At 52.7% G+C, this 21,532-nt stretch overlaps 2 protein-coding genes across 6 annotated transcripts in view; one reads left to right on the top strand and one right to left on the bottom strand.

The window, feature by feature from the left end:
- Positions 1-17,194, top strand: part of SAMD14 (sterile alpha motif domain containing 14) — an 18,138-nt gene extending 944 nt beyond the window's left edge. For both annotated transcript variants that reach the window (XM_010842782.1, XM_010842783.1), the window contains 9 exons: positions 3,270-3,324; positions 10,748-10,914; positions 11,309-11,597; positions 12,451-12,538; positions 12,627-12,701; positions 12,807-12,966; positions 14,367-14,486; positions 14,574-14,729; positions 15,584-17,194. In XM_010842782.1, coding sequence (XP_010841084.1) covers positions 3,270-3,324; positions 10,748-10,914; positions 11,309-11,597; positions 12,451-12,538; positions 12,627-12,701; positions 12,807-12,966; positions 14,367-14,486; positions 14,574-14,729; positions 15,584-15,739 — 1,266 coding nt within the window. In that variant the 3' untranslated portion in view covers positions 15,740-17,194. The remainder of the gene's footprint in view (positions 1-3,269; positions 3,325-10,747; positions 10,915-11,308; positions 11,598-12,450; positions 12,539-12,626; positions 12,702-12,806; positions 12,967-14,366; positions 14,487-14,573; positions 14,730-15,583) is intronic.
- Positions 17,195-17,432: 238 nt separating this feature from the next.
- The window catches only part of PDK2 (pyruvate dehydrogenase kinase, isozyme 2), a 16,449-nt gene continuing 12,349 nt past the window's right edge, over positions 17,433-21,532 (bottom strand). For all 4 annotated transcript variants that reach the window (XM_010842781.1, XM_010842779.1, XM_010842780.1 and 1 more), the window contains 5 exons: positions 20,322-20,398; positions 20,132-20,230; positions 19,854-19,961; positions 19,068-19,181; positions 17,433-18,515 (listed from right to left, as the gene is read on the bottom strand). In XM_010842781.1, coding sequence (XP_010841083.1) covers positions 18,375-18,515; positions 19,068-19,181; positions 19,854-19,961; positions 20,132-20,230; positions 20,322-20,398 — 539 coding nt within the window. In that variant the 3' untranslated portion in view covers positions 17,433-18,374. The remainder of the gene's footprint in view (positions 18,516-19,067; positions 19,182-19,853; positions 19,962-20,131; positions 20,231-20,321; positions 20,399-21,532) is intronic.

Genomic DNA, 21,532 nt, shown 5'->3' with positions numbered 1-21,532 from the left:
ACGGATTGAACAGAAGTAGCCACTTGGGTCTGCTTGGGGCATAAGGTCCCTGGGGTGCAGAAGACGCCCTGTTCTCACCCCACCCCATCTCCAGTGGTGCTGCCAGGTGCCCCCAGCCTGGGCCTTGTGAGAGGGGGTCACCACTTTCTCTAGCTCTACACTGCCACCCGAGCCCTAGCTTCCTCTCCCAAACACCCCTCTTCAGGCTTTTTCAGTTGCACTTCTCTCTCTTGGGTTCCTTCTCCTCTTCCAGAGCCCCTTTCCTCCTTCCTGCTCCACTGGGGGCTGCCCCTCTCCTGGCAGCTTTCTCCACCTCTCCCCAGGGCCTCACTCAGGGCTGCTGGAGCCCGGTCTCTCCTGCTTCCCCTGCCCCTGCTGCTGCTGCTGCTCTCTGGCTCATTTCTTTCTTGCTCTTTCTTCCTCCTCTCTGCAGCTCTATGGACTAACACTCCACCAACCTGTCCATCTCTGTCCTACACTCCATTCCCTCTTCAGGACTTGTGCACACTTTGTTTCTCTTTCTCCTTCCCCTGGGTCCCAGGGAACTTGGAGTTCACCTGCCTCCTGGTGTTCTTCCTCTGGGAATTGGGAAATCTGGGGAGGAAGGAGTGGCCTGCAAGAGTTAGAGCCCACAGTGTGTCCAGAGGACAAGTTCATCTCCACCGTGAGGTGCTTACCTGGTTTGAATGTGAGTGAGTATGGTGTGTGTGTGTGTGTGTATGTGTAAGAATGTAGAGTTGTAGGAGTGTAAATGCGGGGTTCTCTAATTTTGTAAGGTTCAATTTTGAAAGGTGGTGTAGGAAGGGCCTGGAGACATCCTGATGTCATGCTTCCCAGAGTTCCCCATGGGACAGTGCAAGGAAGGCCTCCCATACATACCTCAGGGAGTTATTTGTTAAAGAAAGCAGTTTGTGCTGAATCAGAATGTATTGGGCGCTGGTGTGAGCTGGAAGCCCCAGCTCACCCCAGAGTGTATCTAAAAGAGGGTGGCATCCACAAGAAGGTCTCGTTCCTAGACTGGGATCTTGAATAAAGAGCACTTGGGCTTTGCATTGGCTTCCTAGGTGACAGTAGTGGTAAAGAACCTGCTTGCCAATGCAGGAGACATAAGAGACGTGGGTTTGACCCCTGGATCGGGCAGATCCCCTGGAGGAGGGCATGGCACCCCACTCTAGTATTCTTGCCTGGAGAATCCCATGGACAGAGGAGCCTGGCAGGCTACAGTCCATAGGGTCGCAGAGTCAGATATGACTGAAGTGAGTGAGCACACACACGCGGGCTTTCCATTCTCAAGTTGTCTAAAAGAAGCAGCAGCACTGCTGTGCTCAGGGAGCCTCCGTTCTGATGGGAGAGGCAGTTCTTCTCTTCAGAGAGTCCCTACTGATGGGAATACTGGCCCCTCTCCTCAGGAGCTCCTGTCTGATGTGGGGGAGATGTGACCTAGTTAGGGAATCAATGAAGTATGAAAAATTACTCATTTCCTAGTGGCAGGGAAGGGTGGATTTAGAAATTATATAAACGAATAAGGGGAGTAATGGCTATCTAGGACAGCTTTCTGGTGGAGGTGGCAGCTGGGTCCTGGTCAGATGAGATTTTGCGACGGGATGAGGGAGTCTGGTTCATTCTTTGGTGCAGCCTCTTTTCCCATCTGCCTTCAGGACAGGAAGAGGAAGTCTAGAACTTCTTTGTTACTAGCACCCAGAGTTCAAAAATGGAAGAGAGTTCTTGGAGGCTCCATATCCCTGGCCCCTTCTTACACCTCATTTCCTGCTTGTAGCCCCAAGTGTCCATGGAACCTGGGGTGGACATACCGGGTCTTAGTGAGTATGAATCAATTCCCCTACTCTATCCATCCTGTGCCTTCTCCCAGCAGTGTTCTTTCCTTATGAGTTGGTTTCAAAGCTCCAGGATAGAGCTGAAGGGATCAAGATTGCATTCAGCCTCTTACCTCTTGCATCTCAGTTTTCCCATCTGTAAAGTGGGGATACTAAGAATCCCAAGCCTGGCCAGCATGCAGTGAGATGATATCTATGTGATAACAGAAGAGGAGAGTTGGAAAATAACCCAGCAGGCATGTGTTCTAGCTTTCCTAGAATGTTTCAAACATATGGTCCAATCCGGTGCTCTGCCCTTCTCGTGGGGACCTGAGAGTTAGAAATAATTGGAGATCATGGCCCAGCCGTGTAGTGTGGTCCTGACCCTGAGCTTCTTCTTTCTCCCCTCATCTGCTATCCACCCGCCTCTCTAACACCCAGGCCTTGGTTTAGGGATGCTGCAATCCTACGTCTGCTAGGAAGCCTGCCCAAACTGTTTCAGCTACATATATCCTGCTTCCCCACCTGCCCTTCCTTTCCTACATCCTATAAACAAAACAAAACCCCTATCTATCCAACTTCTTGCCAGAACATGCATGATGCATCATAGAGATTTGGCTGTCCACTGTTCTGCTGTGGGTACTCTTTATACCCTTCTGCATCTGTGAGTCTGTCTAGAACTCTGAGAACTGTGAGTTTGTTAAGAACAGAGGCCCTGCTGATGATGCCAGCTTCCTGAACAGCTCATGTTCAGAAAGACAGGTGGCGACTGCACCAGTGATGCCAGTGGAGGGAGGCAGGACTGGGTGATGGGTGGGAAAATGGCTGAGTGGATGGTACAAATTGATAGATGTAAAAATGGGTAGACGGTTGAATAGGGTGAATGGTGGATGACTGACTGAATGAATGGGTGAATAGGCAAGAGATGCACAGATAAGTAGGGAGGTAGGTAGATGAGTAGATGGAAGAACCTGGGTTCTGGTTCTGATTTTGCCATAACTTATTATGTGATCTTAGGTCAATCATTCTCCCATCTGTTTCTTTATTTGTAAAATGAGAGGATTGGATTTAATAGTCTGCAAGATTTCTCCCAGATTTGATGTTGGACAGTTTATGATAATTAAATGTTTTAAGAAAATGCTAATGATGGAAAGGCTCAGGACGGTGAAGGGGAGATGTTCAGTGACCTGTGTGGAGGCAAATCAGCTCGGATTGGGGCCGTGGGAGAGCCTGTTGTCTGCACCTTGGACTTGCTTATGTCTCCTGCCCAAGCCCACCATCTGGGGTACGGTTCAGATGGTTTCTCTTCAAGGGGCTGGAGGAAGAGTTGTAAGGGAAGGTGAGGATCTAGAAGGCCAGGAGCAGGTAGCCATTGGCAGCTCCCTTACCTCCACCAACTGTGGTCTATTTCCTTCTTATCCATGGTTCTTTTTCCTCTCTCTCTTGTTCTCCCAGCTCTCTCGAGTCATGGCTTCTTCAAAGCTCCGAGAACCTGTGGATGAGGTTTTTGGTAAGTACTCTTTGACTCTATCTCTAGCCAAGGCTAAGAGGTTTTGAGGGAGGGACAGTCCCGGGGACTTCAGTGTGCGTGTATTTTGGCTTTAAAGTCTGAATCTTTGTCACCACTATCTGAGTAGATATCCAATTACAACAGTGATGATAATAAGGGTCCCCATTTATTAAGTGCTTGGCTCATGCCAGTACTAGGCTAGCACCACCATGTCACATGCCCTGTATCCCGTCTGTTGTTGTTGTTATTCAGTCACTACCTCCTCTCCAACACTGTGTAACCCCATCAACTGCAGTACACCAGGCTTTCCTGTCCTTTACCATCTCCCGGAGTTTGTTCAGATTCAGTTGGTGATACAATCTAACCATCTCATCCTCTGCCACCTGCTTCTCATTTTGCCTTAAATCTTTCCCAGCATCAGGGTCTTTTCCAATGAGTCAGCTCGTCACATCAGGTGTCCAAAGTACTGGAGTTTCAGCTTCAGCATCAGTCCTTCAAATAAATATTCAGGGTTGATTTCCTTTAGGATTGATTAGTTTGATCTCCTTGCAGTCCAAGGGACTCTCAAAAGTCTTCTCCAGTATCACAATTCAAAAGCATCAATTCTAAAAAACAAACAAACAAACAAACAAACAAAAGCATCAATTCTTTGGCACTCAGCCTTCTTTATGGTCCAACTCTCATATCTGTGCATGACTACTGGACAAGCCATAGCTTTGACTATGCAGATCTTTGTGGGCAAAGTGATATCTCTGCTTTTTAATATGCTGTCTAGTTTTGTCAAAGCTTTCAAGAAGCAAGTATCTTTTAATTTCATGGCTGCAGTCATTGTCTGCAATGATTTTGGAGCCCAAGAAAATAAAATCTGTCACTGTTTCCACTTTTTCCCCTTTTATTTGCCATGAAGTGACGGGACCAGATGCCATGATCTTAGTTTTTTGAATGTTGAGTTTCAAGCCGGCTTTTTCACTCTCCTCTTTGACCCTCACCAAGAGACTCTTTAGTTCCTCTTGACTTTCTGCCATCAGAATGGTATCATCTGCATATCCGACGTTGTTGACATGTCTCTCCACAATCTTGACTCCAGCTTGTGATTCATCCAGCCTGGATTTCACATGATGTACTCTGCACAGAAGTTAAATAAGCAGGGTGATAATATACAGCTTTGTCGTACTCCTTTTCTAATTCTGAACCAGTCGGTTGTTCCATGTCTGGTTCTAACTGTTGCTTCTTGACCCACGTACAGGTTTCTCAGGAGGCAAGTGAGGTGGTCTGGTATTCCCATCTCTTTAAGAATTTTTCAGTTTGTTGTGATCCACACAGTCAAAGGCTTTAGTGTAGTCAGTGAAACAGAAGTAGATGTTTTTCTGGAATTCCCTTGCTTTCTCCATGATCCAAAGAAAGTTGGTAATTTGATCTCTGGTTCCTCTGCCTTTTCTAAACCCAGCTTGTGCATCTGGAAGTTCTTGGTTCATGTAGTACTGAAGGATTTTGAGTATAACCTTGCTAGCATATGAATTGAGCACAATTTTACAATAATTAGTTTGAACATTCTTTGGCATTGTGCTTCTTTGGGATTAGAATGAAAACTGACCTTTTCCAGAGGTCACTCTGTAACCACTGCTGAGTTTTCCAAATTTGCTGACATATTGAGTGAAGCACTTTAACAGCATCATCTTTAGGATTTTAAACAGCTCAGCTGGAATTCCATCACCTCCACTAGCTTTGTTCATAGTAATGCTTCCTAAGGCCCATTTGACTTCACATTCCAGGATGTCTGGCTATATGTGAGTGACCACACCATTGTGGTTATCTAGGTCATTAAGACCTTTTTTTGTGTAGTTCTTCAGTGTGTTCTTGCCACCTCTTCTTAATCTCTTCTGCTTCTGTTAGGTCCATACCATTTCAGGACCACGTTTTGTCAGAACTCTTCACATTGACCTGTCCATCTTGAGTAGCCCTGCACAGCATGGCTCATAGCATCACTGAGTTACACAAGCCCGTTTGTCATGACAAAGCTGTGATCCATGAAGGGGGTGTATCACTTTAACCCCACAATAATCCTAAGAAATGTACCCATATAGCAGACATTAAGCCTAGGACACAGAGCGCTGCAGTGACTGGCTTTAAAGATCACACGGCAGTTTAGTGGCAGAGCTGGGACAAGAACTCCAGACTGCCCAACTCCCTGCTGGCAGTCACTGTGCTGTATACCAGGATTCCCCAGCAGAAGCAACACAGGTTGCCTCCAAGTCCCATAAATAAGGGACTTCATCTACATGATGTGCAGGAAAATAAAAAATGCATAACACACTTAGCATCTACACTCCCGGGGCACCCAGGACCGACCCCCTCTGTTCTGAGATGCGTGGACTCCCACACACACACCCTATTATTTGCCTCCTGCAGTCTTTTTATTGTGTGGATTAGAGAAAGACCACTGAGAGGACTGGGTTCCCAGCATGCACCGGGGTGGAAAGGTCGTTTCCCGGCTGGATTCAGTGGAGGAGTCAGTGAGCAAAAGAAGGTGGAGGAACACAGCGGGAGAGGTGGAAGCAGAAAGCTCTGTCCTGTACACAGCCATCAGGGCTCTCAAGCCGGGAAAGGCTCCTAGGTGTGGAATGCCACAGGGCCTCCAGCGTCTCCTCCCCTGCCTCTCCTCGTCTCTACCTGCCTTGCCCTTGCTTTTCCTCCAGCTCTGCTCAACTGACTCTCCCCTGCGGCTGCTGCAGATCCTGGCGATGCCTGGAACTGCTGCCTCCTGGCTTCTGAGGAACTGCTTCCTGCCCTGGCCTCCCTGGGGCCTGTGCATGAAAGCTTTGCCTTGGGGACTCCCCTAGCCTCAAACAGTCTCTGGGCCTCAGACTCTGAATCTGTCCATCCTCACCCAGGTCCAGCCTGACTCCCGGCCTGGCAGAGATGAACTCCCCCTTCCTTAGGCTTTTCAGACACCAACCCCAGCCCAACCCTTCCTGTTTTCCTTCTCCCCAACCTGCTGAGGTAGCTGGCAGCCTGGCCGGTTTCCTGAAGAGAAAGGTGATGAAATATTCATGACTTCCCACAGCCCTGGGCTGGCTAACTCCCTGGGGGAGAGGGAGAGGGAGAGAGAGATGGAAGGAGGGATGGAAGGAGGTGAGAGGGGCCTGGTAGAGCAAGGCACCAGGAGAGAAGCTGGCCCCATCTTGCCTTGGAAATCCCCAAGCCCCTTAGGAGTCCCTTTGCTCCCTAGACCCTCCACAGTAAGGTGACCCTGGTTTGACGTGGCCCAGATTCAGGTGCAGAGGGCCATTCTCCTTGGCCCAGAGCAGTGGATACCAGCTAACACTGGACTGGTTGAGGGTGCTCATCAGCTGCCTACCAGCAGTCCTGTCTACTGTCCTTGCTCCCTCTGCACTCTGGGCCAAACTTTGCTCTCTGAGGAGAGTAAGTGCCTGTAAACTAAGGGATTGAATTCACAAGTCTCTCTATCTCTGCCTCAGAGGAGGTAGGGAGGGCTTGGTAATTACTCGCTGACCCTCTGGAGCCAGACTGCCTATAACCCTGGCTTGCTCTGCACCTCAGTTCAGTCATTCAGTTGTGTCCAACTTTTTGTGACCCCATGGACTGCAGCATGCCAGGCCTCCTTGTCCATCACCAACTCCCGGAGCCTGCTCAAACTCATGTCCATCGAGTCAGTGATGCCATCCAACCATCTCATCCTCTGTCATCCCCTTTTCCTCCTTCCTTCAATCTTTCCCTGCATCAGGATCTTTTAAAATGAGTCAGTTCTTCGCATCAGGTGGCCAAAGTATTGGAGCTTCAGCTTCAGCATCAGTCCTTCCAATGAATATTCAAGATTAATTTCCTTTAGGATTGACTGGTTGGATCTCCTTGCAGTCCAAGGGACTCTTAAGAGTCTTCTCCAATATCACAGTTCAAAAGCATCAATTCCTCTGCACTCAGCTTTCTTTATGGTACAACTCTAACATCCATACATGAAAAATCATAGCTTTGACTAGATGGACCTTTGTCAGCAAAGTAATGTCTCTCTTTTGTAATATGCTGTCTAGGTTTGTCATAGCTTTTCCAGCCCTATACCCTCAGGCAAATTAAGGCTGCCCTGAGAATTCCTGGAGTCTCCTTGGGTTGTGGGGAGGTTTAAATGAGCTAGTAGTTATAAAACACTTAGGACACTTGTACACACACACACACACACACACTGTCACACACACAATGTTCTATGCCTGTTAGTGCAATGAACAAAATAGAGAAACATCTGCTTTCATGGAGCTGAGATTTTGATAGGTGGAGAGAGACAATAAACTAAATAACATATATGGTATGCCAGAGAATGATAAATGATATAGGAAAAAATTTAGCTGTGGGTTTTGGGGATATTCTAAATTGAGTGGTCTCTCAGTGAGAGGAAGCATTTAAGCAGAGGCCTGAAGGAGCTGAAAGAAGGAACTGTGCAGAAATCTATGGCAAGAGCCTTGCAGGAAAGGGAAGGGGAAGTGCAAAGGCCCTGAGGTGCAGGATAGCTTGTATAAGGAAGAACCAGGGTGGCTGGAGCAGAGGGACAAAGAGGTAGAGCGTCTGTGAACAGCCTGAGTCTAAAGGCCATGCTGAGAACTCAGCTTCTTCCTGTGTGAGATGGAAGTCAGTGGAGGTTCTGAGTGGAGGGAGGAGTAACATGAGCTGACATGTTTTATCAGGATCACTGGCTGCTGGGTTGGAAATAGACTGTAAATGGGAAAGGGAAGCAGCGGGAAGACTAGCTGGGAGGATCTGTAACAGTGAGTCAAGAGGTGATGGTGACCTAGACCAGGGATCTGTGTGTTCTCCTACTCCTTTCCTCTCCCCTCCTCTTTCTCCCCACATGTAGGCATGTATGTAAGTGTGTGTATACAAAGACACATATACACAATATTTTATGGCGGGAAATCAAAAGTAGAGACTAGCACAAAGTACCCCGTCATACACTTATGTATGTATCACTCAGCCTCAAGTATCATCAGCTCATGGACAGTCTTGTTTCATCTACATCCCCTTCCTCTCTTCCCTCCTAGTTTCCTGGATTATTTTGAACCCAATCCAAAACATCATGTCATTTCACCAAAAATATCTCAGCATGTTTAGATATATTTCCAAAGTAGAGCTAAGAGGAATTGTGGTTGGATCAGTTTGTAGGGTAGGAGGGAGAGGGAGGAATCCAGGGTGACTCCACGGTTTGGCCTTAGCAGCTGGAAGAATGGAGCTGTCACTCATCAAGATGGGCAGACTGGGCAGCTTGAGGGGTGAGGACGTCAGGAGTCCAATTGTAACATGTACATTGAAGATGTCCATTGGACATCCAGGTGGAAGTGTCAAGTAGGGAGCTGGACCCATGAATTACCAACTGGGTCTAGCTCTGAGAGGGCTTCCCTTGTGGCTCAGCTGGTAAAGAATTAGCCTGCAGTGTGGGAGACCTGGGTTCAACCCCTGGGTTGGGAAGATCCCCTGGAGAAGGGAAAGGCTACCCACTCCAGTATTCTGGCCTAGAGAATTCCGTGGACTGTATAGTCCAGGGGGTCACAGAGAGTCAGGAACGACTGAGTGACTTTCACTCACTTCACTAGGTCTGAGAGGGCAACTGGGTAGACAATGGGGTCTTTCACAGAGCCAGGGACAGAGGCAAGGTGGTGCATTCGTTTGATGGACTGAGTTTGAGGTGCCTGGGTGCTTTAGATGTGGCAGGTGTTGAGGTGCTCAGACTTGGAATTCAGGGGAGGAATCAGAGCTGGAAATAGATATAGGTGGTAGTTCAGCCACCGGGGTGATTTAAGGGGTGTCTACAGACAAGAGACAGAGAAGGCGATGGCACCCCACTCCAGTACTTTGGCCTGGAAAATCCCATGGATGGAGGAGCCTGGTAGGCTGCAGTCCATGGGGTCGCTAAGAGTCAGACATGACTGAGCGACTTCACTTTCACTTTTCACTTTCATGCATTGGGGAAGGAAATGGCAACCCACTCCAGTGTTCTTGCCTGGAGAATCCCAGGGATGGGAGAGCCTGGTGGGCTGCCGTCTATGGGGTCACACAGAGTCGGACATGACTGAAGTGACTTAGCATAGCATTAGCATAGCACAGACAAGAGAAAGAGGAGCAGGCAAAGCAGGGCAGGCAGGAGTGATTGGATGGGGTCCCTGAGATCCCGGAGGGTGGAGTGGTGAAGAAAGGTCTTAAGCCATGATGGTCTGGGAAGGACTCTTTCTGCCTGGAGAAACTCAGCGACACTGCAGAAGGAAGTCTGTATTCTAGGGTGGAACAAACGGAAAGTGAAGCTCAAACGGAAAGTGAAGCTCGGAGCTGTAGGGTTGATGCGTAATCTGTTAGGTTTGCCTACTCTTCCACATTGTCCTCATCCAGGACCTAGCCCTGAGCCATGTGGGCTCTCCTCTTTGCCACTGGCTCCTAGGGCTCCCTCTAGTTAACTGCAAGTCATCTAGCTGCTCAGCAGTGCTGTCTCTGAGTGTGACCCTGAGCCTGGCACAGAAAGCCAGCATCCCCAGCAGGGCCAGTCTCTCGAGCAAGACTGTGTGAGTGTGCTCAGTTGCTCATGTCCAACTCTGTGCGATCCCATGGACTGTAGCCCACCAGGCTCTTCTGTCCGTGGAATTTTCCAGGCAAGAATACTGTAGTGGGTTGCCAGTCCCTCCTCCAGAGGATCTTGCCAACCCAGGGACTGAAACTGTGTCTTTTGTGTCTCCTACATTGGCAGGTGAATTCTTTATCACTGCACCACCTGGAGCCAGAGCTAGACTAGCCAGGCTCAAATCCCAGACTGTTGCCAGCTGCGGGCCTCAGGCATGAGACTTGACCTCTCTGATCCTCAGTTTGCTTAGCTGTGAAATGGGAATAAAAGCTATCCCTAGCCTGTGGGTTGTTCTGGGTAGACAAGGTGATGAATGTACGTTCTGACACCTAGTTGGCACTTCTTCCGTGATAGCCATTACAACTGTGCTCTCTCCAGCCTCATCTTCCAGTCCTCCCCTCCACAAACCTGCCCTCTCATTGCTCTGGAGGCGTCCTGCCTCCAGCTTCCCTTCCTCTCAGCATAGCATATGCCAGTTTTGCCAGCCTCCACCAGTTTTGCCAGCCCCCTCTCTTGTAAACTCCCAGACAGACCTGAAGACCCAGCTTTGGTGTTTCCTCCTCCAAACAGGACAATCCTGCCCTCTGTGCCTGTGAGAGGGTCTATCACACATTGTATTTACAAGCTGACATCTCCAGCTCCCTGGGAGACTGTGAGAGACTCGGTTTTCCATCTCATTGGACTACCAGTGCCCAATACTCGGAGACATTGTTGAATGCCTGAGTGTGAGTGCAGGGGGCCACTTGAGGCAGGCCTCTGGGCGTGCTGTCCTTATGTATCTGGTCTCTGTCCCTCTTCCCTGGCTTGCAGACCTGGACTTGGCAGTGCCAGAAACCGTCAGACTGGACAGCAGTTTACACAAGGCCCGGGCCCAACTACTGGCCAAGGGCCGGAGACACCGGCCCTCTCGCTCCAGGCTTCGGGACAGTGCCAGCTCTGCAGAGGATGGTGAAGGCTCCGATGGGCCTGGAGGCAAGGTTGGGACAATCCCCTCAATCACCATACCCTACCCACCCTTCTTGCCCCTGGATAACCCCTCCAAACCACTCTTCCAGGGGAACCACACCCCTAGACTTCTCACATAAGGCTGACAAATACTAGTTTGTGCAGTTCAATTCTGGCTCATTTCATCCTTTCAAGCAAGGTATTACCCCATTTTCCAGACGGGGAAACTGAAGCTCTAAGAGGTTCACTAACAAAGTCACACAGTTAGTAAGTGGAGGCCCGATGCAGCCCCTGCCTCTGTGACCAGAAATTCCATCTCTCACTGCTCGCTGCCCAGCCACCGCTCGGCCCAGGGCGGCAGGAGCCCGGGCTCCCCTCCGGGAAGAGGGGAAGAGGGTAGGCGGTGAGCAGCTGCCCCTCCTCCAGGGAACCGACGGCTGCGGGAGCCCCCTGCACCGGCTGCGCTCGCCTCTGCACTCGGGCCCCGGGTCCCCAGCGGGGGGCTCCTTCTGCCTGGAGCCCCCGGGATTGCGGCGCAGCCTGGACGAGGACGAGCCGCCGCCCTCACCGCTCGCACGCTACCGGCCCCTGCACAACACCGCCTCGCACGAGGGTCTGGCCGCCGCCTCCGGCTCGCCGCCCCGCTCCGCTGCTTCGTCCGACAGCTCGCCCAGCTTCGTGCGCCGCCACCCGCGCGCCGAGCTGCACAGCGAAGGTGAGCAGCGGCCGGCGCGGCGCCCCCTGCCGGCAAGCACTCCTTTGGGCACCGAAGCTCTTGGCCGGACCTCGGGTTTGGCACCAGGTGGCTCAGGGGAGGTGGGGACTAAAGACCACGGTTCATTCATTTATTTCCAGAGAGCCTTAATGTGTGCCAGACACTGTCTGGGCACTGGGACACACAAAAGAACAAGCAGATGCTGTCCTCGTCCTCGCGAGGCTTATAAGTTCTAGGGGAAGCAGTCAAATAATTCCTTATAGTTTGAGGGGAAGCAATCCCTTAATTAAATGTATAGGTAGGTACAAGGTGTATTGAGTGCTATTCGAGAAAGGGAACGCAGGGCGGAAGGACATTTATCAGGCTGAAAACATCCTGGGAGCAGTTAGGAGCCTCCTGCAAGGCTTCTTGAGGAAGCGACATGTGAGCCAAGATTAGAAGGTTGGTTACAAGTTGGCCAAGATAAAATTAACAGTAAAGAGTAGCGATCCCTACTTTCTAGAGTGGTTTATGGTTTGTATAAGGCTTTCATAAACATCTTATTCAGTTCAGTTCAGTCGCTCAGTCGTGTGCCACTCTTTGCAACCCCATGGACTGCAGCATGCCAGGCTTCCCTGTCCTTCACTATCTCATCCTATTAGGTCTCATGAAACAGGCAGTGTTATTAGCCCCATATTTAAGATGCAGGAAGCTCAGAGAGGTAGTGACTTGTCCTAGGTCACACAGCTAGTGAAAGGCATTAGAGTAAGGTTGCCTGATTCTAAGTCAAGAGAATTTCTATCACCTTATTGGAAGTTGAAAGAGGCACACAAGCCACCACATAGGCTATTTCCTTCCTTTTCTTCCTTGAAAGATGACAGCCGGGATGCCAGCCCACCTGAGCCCGCCAGCCCTACCATTGGCCTGGATAAGAAGACTCGCCGAAAGTTCCTGGACCTGGGGTGAGTGACCAGAAACAAAGGCTTGAGGCTTGGGGATTGGGTAGCACGATGGGCAGCACTGTTGCACTCCCCTTTGCCCTCCCCACAGGGTCACCTTACGCCGAGCATCCACTAGCAAGAGCCGGAAGGAGAAGGGCAGCAACCGTCTGTCCATGGGCAGCAGGTGAGAGGTACCCACAGCCCCTCAGCCACAGCTTCTGCCCGTAACTCCCCGTGGTTCCAGCCCTCTCCTTGGTGCCCGCACCCATGCAGCGTACTCTCTCTGCAGGGAGTCGGTGGAGGGGTCCAGCAGGTCAGGGGGCTCCCCGTTCCTGCCCTTTTCCTGGTTCACAGACAGTGGCAAGGGCTCCGCATCTTCTGGCAGCACCACCTCCCCGTCCTGCTCCCCTAAACGTGAGGGTTTCAGCCCTAAGAAGTCAGCTTCTCAGGTGAGTCCATGGCCTTCTGGCCTCCATCCTGGCCCCCAGACTCAGGTGACATGAGGACATACTTCACCCTGGCTTGGGCCTGGATCCAGGCATTCCCAGAGTCCATCTGTCCATCCAAGGAGCCATTCGATGATCATTAATTCATCCAGTCTCTGAGTTCAGGCATTCACTTGTTCACTGTTTGTATGCCGAGTGGTTCCTTTGTTGACTCATTCATTGCTGTCTCCATTCAACACACATAACCGAGCATTATGATCCCCTAGTACACACCCAGCCTGAGGGCTCCTCTATTCCTGCTAACTCTTCTGCCTGACTCAGTTCTGACTCCACATCCTGTATTAGGAGCTGGCCTACGTGCGGTACAGTGAGGCTGGGGGCAACAGAGATGAATAGGACCGCAACCTAGCTAGTGCTTGGAAAGTTCACAACCCTGTGGGTAAAGTGAGACCAAGGAACAGAAGCAACAATGAGCACCTATTTATGTTCACTAGGATTCTGTGGCCTACAAAGCTCCAAAAGCATTTTTGTTTATCCTCATAAACGTTCAGTGAAGTAGGGAGGGCAGGCACACTCATCCCTATTGTGAAGTGAAGTGAAGTGAAGTGAAAGTCACTCAGTCGTGTCTGACTCTTTACGACCCCATGGTCTGTACAGTTCATGGAATTCCCTAGGCCAGAATCCTGGAGTGGGTAGCCATTCCCTTCTCCAGGGGATCTTCCCAACCCAGGGATTGAACCCAGGTCTCCCGCATGGGAGGCAGATTCTTTACCAGCTGAGCCACCAGGGAAGCTCATCTTGTACAGATGGGCAAATGCAGGCTGAGACTGAAGGGAATTGCCTACAGACTCAACTGGATTTAGATGCCAGGCTCTAATGACCCCCAGCCCTGTGCTTGTTCTGTGATTCTGTTCCTGTGTGCAGCCGGGTCAGAGAAGATCAGAAAACTGTACATTCAGGGGAGAAAGGGTCCCTCTCCCACATCCTCCCTCCCTTTCTTCCATTGTGCTGGGCCCTGGTGAACAGACACAACCCAGACACTCGTATAGCTCAGAGTCCAGTGAAGACATGACATCTAACCAGGTTTTTATAAGCCAGGGTGCTGGAGGCCATGCTGGAGAGGCTCAAGGCAGGAACACCTGACCCAGCCCGGGGGAATCCCGGTCAGCTGTCAAGGAAGGGACAGCAGCGTGACCTCCATTCCCGCTAACTGCTCAGTTCTAGCCCTGCAGCCTTGCTCTGTGTGCCTGCCCAGCTCCTGGTTCACATCCAAGGGCCCTGAGAAACTCTTGGTGCCTGGTCCTGGACTTCAGCTCCATTTGAATGGGGATGGTAGGTTCTGGGTTGCTGCCTTGGTCTTGAGGTGAGCTCTCTCCTCAGCAGTATGACCCCTTTCCATCTAGGAATCCACCCTGAGTGATGATTCCACACCCCCCAGCAGCAGCCCCAAGATCCCAAGTGGTCCCCGGCAGGCGGCCAAGTGTTCCTACCCCTACCACACTCTGTCCCAGTCTTCCGATGAGGTAAGCAGGCCCTGACCTCTGACACAGCCAGGTGTGTGGGCCACAGGGCACACCCTGCCTCCTCACTCTCCCTGGTCTCCACCCCAGTTTCTGGATGAGCCTCTTCCCACCGTCTACCACTGGACCAGTCAGCAGGTGGGCCAGTGGCTGCAGAGCCTCAACCTGGAGCAGTATGCTGCTGAGTTCGCTGCGCGGCAGGTAGATGGGCCGCAGTTACTGCAGCTGGATGGAAGCAAACTGAAGGTGGGTTGGGGTGGGGGGACCACCACCCAGTTGGATCCCTGAGGCAGCCTTCAAGGATTGGGATCCCCTCATCCTGACCTTTCCACTCCCTTTAAGACCACTGCCCTGACCTCTGACCTCTAGGCAAGATCCTTGATCTTTGCTCTCTAGCATGGATTCCCTCCCAGTCTTGACTTCAGTCCAATTCCTCAGTCTGACCTTCAAGCTCCAGCCAAAGTCTTCAGGTTGACCTCTGACCTTGAGGACTAGCCTATCATCTGACTCTTGACTCTAATGAGCCTCCTCTGGTCATCTCATCTGAATTTTGGAGGCTTCATCTCTAAGACTAAAAATCTTGGAGGCTGGTGGTTGTGGGAGGCAAGTAGGGGGAGGGAGAGAGGGTGTCAGAGGTTGTGCTCTGATCTCTGTTCTGGGGGTTTCTGGCTGGTTTTGCACCGTCTGCTTAGTTGCTTGGGGAAGCAATGGTGAGGAGAGTCCCCGAGAAGTCTTTGGAACAGGGGCCTCAGCTACTGACGGGCTGTGTGACCTCAGACAGACTCACTTTCTATCTCTGGGCTCAGAGAATCTGGCAGGGTTATTCCAAGGCTGAAATCCTGAGTTGAGGGATGGGAGCCAAGGATTAGGGTGGGGAAGGGGCAAAGGGCCTGGAACCCTGCACCATTTACCCTCATCTCTCCTAGCCACTCCCATTCCAAATTTTTGCCCTGAGGGTCCTGATCCATCAGCAAGCTTGGGAGGTGGAGGCTGAGGGCTGGCAGAGCTCCAGCGAAAATACACCTGGGCCGCAGAGAACCCTGGGCGTGGGGTTGGCCAGGTGTGGGGCTCTTCACTTCACCCTCGGATCCCTCCCCCAGAGTCTGGGGCTCAGCAACTCGCATGATCGGGCGCTGGTGAAGCGGAAATTGAAGGAGCTGGCGGCGGCTGCTGAGAAGGAGCGCAAGGCCCAGGAGAAGGCTGCACGGCAGCGTGAGAAGCTCCGGCGCAGGGAGCAGGAGGCCAAGAAGAGCTAGGGAGATGGGCGGGCAGGCACTGGCACCCGGCTCGGGAAGCTGCTGGGCTCTGCGGGCACAGGCCGCCTTAGGAGGCGGGGCCTGGGCACCAGGCTTGGGTTGGCCTGGCTCCATGCTCTCAGGAGGAACAGCCCTCTCACCCTGTCATCTGTCTGGACCCAGATCCCTCAGAAAGAGAGACCCAGGGGAGAGGACCCAGTAATAAATCCCCTTGCAAGGACTTTTTGGCACAAAGTTCCTGGGGGAAGTGGCAGATTATGGGCAGAGAGGCCAGGGCTGAAGCAAATCAGGGAGCCCAGAGGTGCCTGAGTGATTCTAACCCTGTTCCCTCAGGCCAAGGGGGTCCTGGGGCTGCCAGTGAACTAGGAGGCCTGCATACCTTCCAGAGGCCCTGGGCTCAGAGATAAGGGCTGAGCCTCTCTGCAGCAGCAGGTGGATAAAGTAGTTCCTTTCCAGCTCTCCCAGGTGACTGTGTGGAGAGAGCTCTGCAGGAGGCTGGTGGGCCTACAGCAAGTTGCACTCAAAGCAGACTCCCAGTCTGCACTCAACAGAAGAACAGAGAAAGCAGCATGATTACCCTGTCATCTTTGCAAGGGCTTTAGAAGGGAGGGGTCTCAGTGGTAGGATGATGCCCCTGCAGGTCTGCCCCTCCTGAGGCCCACACAAAGCCTGGGTTTTGACCGACTCTCCAAGTTGGGCCCACTTCTGCTGCTCCTGCGGAGGCCACCTGGAACCTCTCTGAAGATGGCAAACTTGGGAACTGGTGGGGACATATGACACCCCCATCAATGCCTAGATGGCCCTTAACTGGTGAATCCTCACCCCAGCCAGGCAGAGAGGCAAAATCTGGGAGGCCCCCTGAAAGCTGCTAAATTGAAAAGGTTCATCAGCCCTCCCCCACCTGTCCTGGTTCTTATCAGGGCCTCCGTGGGCTCCAGACCTGGCAGACAGGAGGGGTGGGGCCCGCTCCCTGGGTTGGGGTGGAAGCCATCCCAGAGCCCAGGGAAGGTGTCTGTCCTTTTAGGGTGAGTGTGTCCAGTGTCCAGGCATGGTGCTGGCCAGCAGCTAGCCCAGCCTTTGTAGCACTGGCCAGAGTTAGCAGTAAGGTCAGAGGCCTTAGACTAGAAACCTCCCTTCACCTCCTCCCACCAGCCTGGAGCAGCAGACAGGCCCCCATACACCCACTCCCCTCGCTCCAGCCCAAGGGCTGTGGCTGTGACCCCTGTTCTCTGGGTCTCAGTTCTTTTTTCCTTTCTGCTGTCTGTGCTGAGAGAGGGGCTTCAGAGGGGGGACTGGACATGGGGGCACTAGTACCACCTGGGCCCCAGAGGGGCTGGTGGGGAGGATGGAAAGCTCCCAAGTCCTTGAAGCCATGAGGAGCTATCTGGGTGCCCACCTGCATGTGAAGGGGGAGGCGGTACTTAGTTTCTCTCAATAAACGCTTATGATGTGCCAGTGGCCTTCCTGTTCGCCCCGGCTGGGGGTTGGGCTGGGCTCTGAGTGTGGCAGGGCCACAGGTCTGTCACTGGGTGCCGCCCTGTCAAGTATTCCGAACGGACGGCTCTGGCCACTGTTGTACTTGGCATGCACCGGGTCTTGTCCTCAGCATGTCGCGTGTTGATCACAGGGACTGCAGTCTGCATACATTTGTACAAGAGGATCTCCCTCCCCCAGGAAAGCAGATGGGCCACAGTCTCATTCCATCTCCTCTTTACTGTAGATGTCACTGTCACCATCATAGCCACTGGGAGGAGCACACAACTTTAACCCCCTGTGTGCTAAGGGGAAGGGTAGAGGCTTTTGGGGCTATAAAACTAGCTATATACACACAACATCCTAGGGAGAAAGCCACCCCAAGCACACGCATGTCCAGGCACAGTGGGAGTTGGGGTCTGGAGCTCACGAGGGACCGTGGGCGGTGGGTAGGTGTATGCACATGAGGACATGCAGGGGAAGGGCTCGGGAGGTGGCAGAAACATTGCTGGGGTTACCTACAGGGAGGAGAGGTTGGGTGGCTGACCTCTGTGTCCTCCCAGATAATTCGGCTTTAGGGGTGAGCCCCAGGTGAGAAACCCCTCCCTCCTACCTTTGACCTTAGAGAGGAGGGAGAGACTATAGGACCAGATTCCCAATCAGGGGTTCCCTCCCACTACCCCAGATGTGGCAGGCACCTGGCCCCTTCCCAACACTGACACCAGACCAGCGCCAGGGTACCGGCATGGGCCAGGACAGTAAGGCAAGCAGGGGCGTCCACTTGGAAGGCCAGGGCTGTGGTGGGCAGCGAGGGGGACCTAGGGCCCCTGGCAGAGAAGTGGCAGTTCTGGGCTCAGAAAGAAAGACTGCCATGGAAACCTATCTCTGGAACACCCCATCAGGATGGAGACATCCTCCAATCCTCAGGTGTTACCCACAGAGACTGGACCCAGGGAGACCACCAAGGGGTCTCCATGGAAACAGAGATTGGCACTTAGGGGCCACCACAGACTGGTCACTGCAGTGATTTCTGAAGACAGAAGCTGGTCAATAGGGAGAGCCTCCTGCACCTGGGGGGGGCGGGGAATGGGGAGGGTCACCACGGTGGCCGGACCCAGCGACAGCAGTCCATTCTCCTGGGTGTAGGTGAGTGCGGTAGCTCCTAGCTGACACGGTACGTGGACGTGTTCTTGGGCTCCGTGCTGGGCACACACCAATCGCCGGCCTCCTGGATGGTCTGGTAGTGGCGCCAGGCTGACTTGTTGTAGACAGGCAGACGCTCCACTGAGTCCGTGGACAGGGCCTGAGGGGCATCAAGGTCAGCCTCTCTTGCTTTCCTGCACCTTGCCCACTCCCTGGCGGACCACCCTTGCCCAGCGGTGGGCTCCAGCGGCCACTGACTATGGCCCACATGTCAGTCCAGCCAGGTGCCACCCTGGCTGAGATGACTAAACCAGAAAGACCCATAAAAGCGTCTGTCCCTTCTGTGGCTTGCTCTGTTTAAAAAGGCTGTTCACTTAAAGGTCAGGGTGGGAGAGGGAGGAGGCAGGCTGTGTGACCTTGAAGAAGGTCACCAGCTCTGGGCCTATGTTGCCCCCTGAGCTGAATGAGTTCTCCATGCTTCCTCACAAGTCAAGGGTTCCCAGAACAGGGTCTCATTCATGTACCACAGACTCCCTAAACCTGCCTGCCAACTTAGGAGTGCCTGGTGGCTGGGGAACTATAGCTCTGCTCTGATTCTCAGTCTGAAATCAGGAAAAGATTGGAGGGATGGAAAAGAAACCTAAGAACAGGCCCGACCTGTCAGCAACCCACCCCCGCCCCTTGGGCGGGCTTTGCAGGCAGGGGCCCTCACCTTGAGATAGATGACAGCGTCGGTCCCAAAGCCCTCCATGGAGAAGAGCTGCAGGTCCCCCTGGAAGTACTTGGCATAGAGGCGGGAAATGGGGAGCCCATACCCGAAGCCAGCCTGCAAGGAGGTGGGAAAGGAGCGCGCTGAGACACGGCCTGGGCTCCCTGGAGCTGCAGAGACCTATATGCTGAGTGAGGATGGCTAAGCTCAGGTCGTACAGGGGGCTCCCAGCACCAGGGTGAGGAGGGGACAGGAGAGAGGGACAGCTCGGAGACAAGATGGGGACTGTAGGGAGGGGGAAATCAGTCCAGTGGGGGAGGAAGGCTGCAGGGCATGGTGGGGGTGGGGAGCATCGAGCAGGGCAGGAGAGGAGGCTGGCCCTGGTAGTTAGGCGTCTGCGCAGGTCACTGGGCACCTCTTTGTCTCTATTTCCCACACTTAGCTCCGCCTATTCCACTGGGAATGGACACGGAGGTGCTGGTGAGATGAACAATGCCAAGAGAGAGGTAGTTACTTGAGGAGAGAGAGAGAGGACGGGGAGAACTGAGGCAAGGTGACAGACAGACACCCACAGGTAGGTAGGGAGGCGCAGGCTGCAGAGAGGGAGGAGGAACAAGGAGGCCCAGACCCGGAAGAGCTGACTGACGTCACACACAGCCCACAGGATGAGGGAGCACGGGAGGTAGGGAAGCGAGTGACGGGCATGTGTGACAGTTTGGTAAGAAGAGACCAGAAGACTGACAGGCATTCTTCAGGAGGTCGGGGGGAACTGGAGTGAAGCCAGCTCACCAGTGGGGTTCCCCCGGTGCCGGGCTGGGGCGTGGGGGCTGTGGAGTACATGTAACTGAAGAGTCGATCAATCTTCCTCAAGGGAACACCCCCACCTCGGTCACTCATCTAGGGGAGACAGGACATGTCAGGGTCTCTAGACCTCAGTTTTCTCCACACCGCACCCCTGCTCTTCTCAGGTCTTCCTCACCCCCAGCGTCTTCCCTAAGCCCATCTCCTGGCAGGAGGGAAGTCTCCATACCACTGCTCTCGGGCTCTCAAAGTCAAGGGTCACATACTTTGATGGAAAGGTCCTCCTCGCCCAAGGCCACCATGACCTTGACAGGCGGAAGAGTGACGCTGGACTCATGGCTTTCCACAGTCGCCCGCATGGCATTCTGCAGAGGGAAAGGTGGTAAGATACAGTGAGAGCAGCCTAGACCGAACCACCCCCCACCCTCCCAAAGGAGCGTCCCCCAGGTTCCTCACCTTGAAGAGTTCAAAAAGCATGTGGTAGAGGTGGGAGGGGACATAGACCATGTGAATCGGCTGTTTGGAGTTGGATGCTGCCAGGGAAGTCCAGACCAAAGATCAGGAGATTGTCAAGAGGTCACCATTCAGCATTCATTCACCAGCACCTAACACCCAGCACTCAACCACCATCCATGGTCCATCCGTCTGCTCATTCGTTCATCCATCTATTCATTCATTCAGTGTCCATTCATCCATTTACCTCTCCATGTAATATCCATCCATCATAGTGTCTGTCCATCCATCCATCCAGTATCCACCCATTCATCAATCCATTCAACATCCATTCATTCCTCTATCTACCCATCCAACCATCCAATTGTCTTCCAGTCTATTCATCTGTTCAAACGTCTATCTTTTCCATCTACCCATTCATTCAGAGTACAGATCCATCCTTCCATTCATCCACTGTTTATCCATTTGTTCATCATTTATCCACTCAAATAGTATCTATCTATCTATGCTATACCTAGCCTATTAGCATTCACCTTGATACCAGAATCCCCTGGAGAGCTTTTCACCCAGGGGAGAGAGGAAGGGGCTACCCAGGTGATCCTGACACCAGCATCCTACTTCCTAAGAATCACTCTAACCTGGAGAGTTTCTTGGTTTTAGGGACTGAGTATCTTCCTGGTGCCTGGCACAGAGCTCTGTATGTAGCAGAAACTAAATAAATGTGCAACAGATCAATGAATGAGGGAATCTGAGGCCCTGTGCTAGGCAAGCGGAGACAAAAAGTTGAATAAAATTCAGCCCCACCCTCTCAGAAATTCATGTCTAGACAGAGAAACGCACACCTCACTTTCACATCAGGTGTACCCAGAGCTGTGTGCGAGGCTCTGGGCTTGACCCTGGGGATCCGGAAGTAAAGCGGCCTGTCTCTGCCCTTCGGTTTCTGCCCCCAAGTAATTTAAACAGCGCAATGTAGAGGTCCACTGGGGGCAGGCAGGGCCTAACTCCTCTCTGGGAGGTCTGGGGAGGCTTTGCAGAGGAGCTGGACTTGAACAGTTCTTAAGGGAAGACTAGGATACGGGCAGTGCGACTTGCAGGCACAGAGGCATGGGCACCTCAGGTTTCTGGCGCACAGGCCAGAGTGGCTGAGCAGCAGGGGGGTGGGGAGGGGAGAGGCAGCTCACAGGCCAGAGTGGCTGAGCAGCAGGGGGGTGGGG

The sequence above is a fragment of the Bison bison genome, unplaced genomic scaffold (assembly GCF_000754665.1).
Source record: "Bison bison bison isolate TAMUID 2011002044 unplaced genomic scaffold, Bison_UMD1.0 scf7180017864180, whole genome shotgun sequence".
Classification (NCBI taxonomy): domain Eukaryota; kingdom Metazoa; phylum Chordata; class Mammalia; order Artiodactyla; family Bovidae; genus Bison; species Bison bison.
The sequence above is the reverse complement of the archived record's forward strand: the minus strand, read 5'-3'. Positions and strand labels throughout refer to the sequence as shown.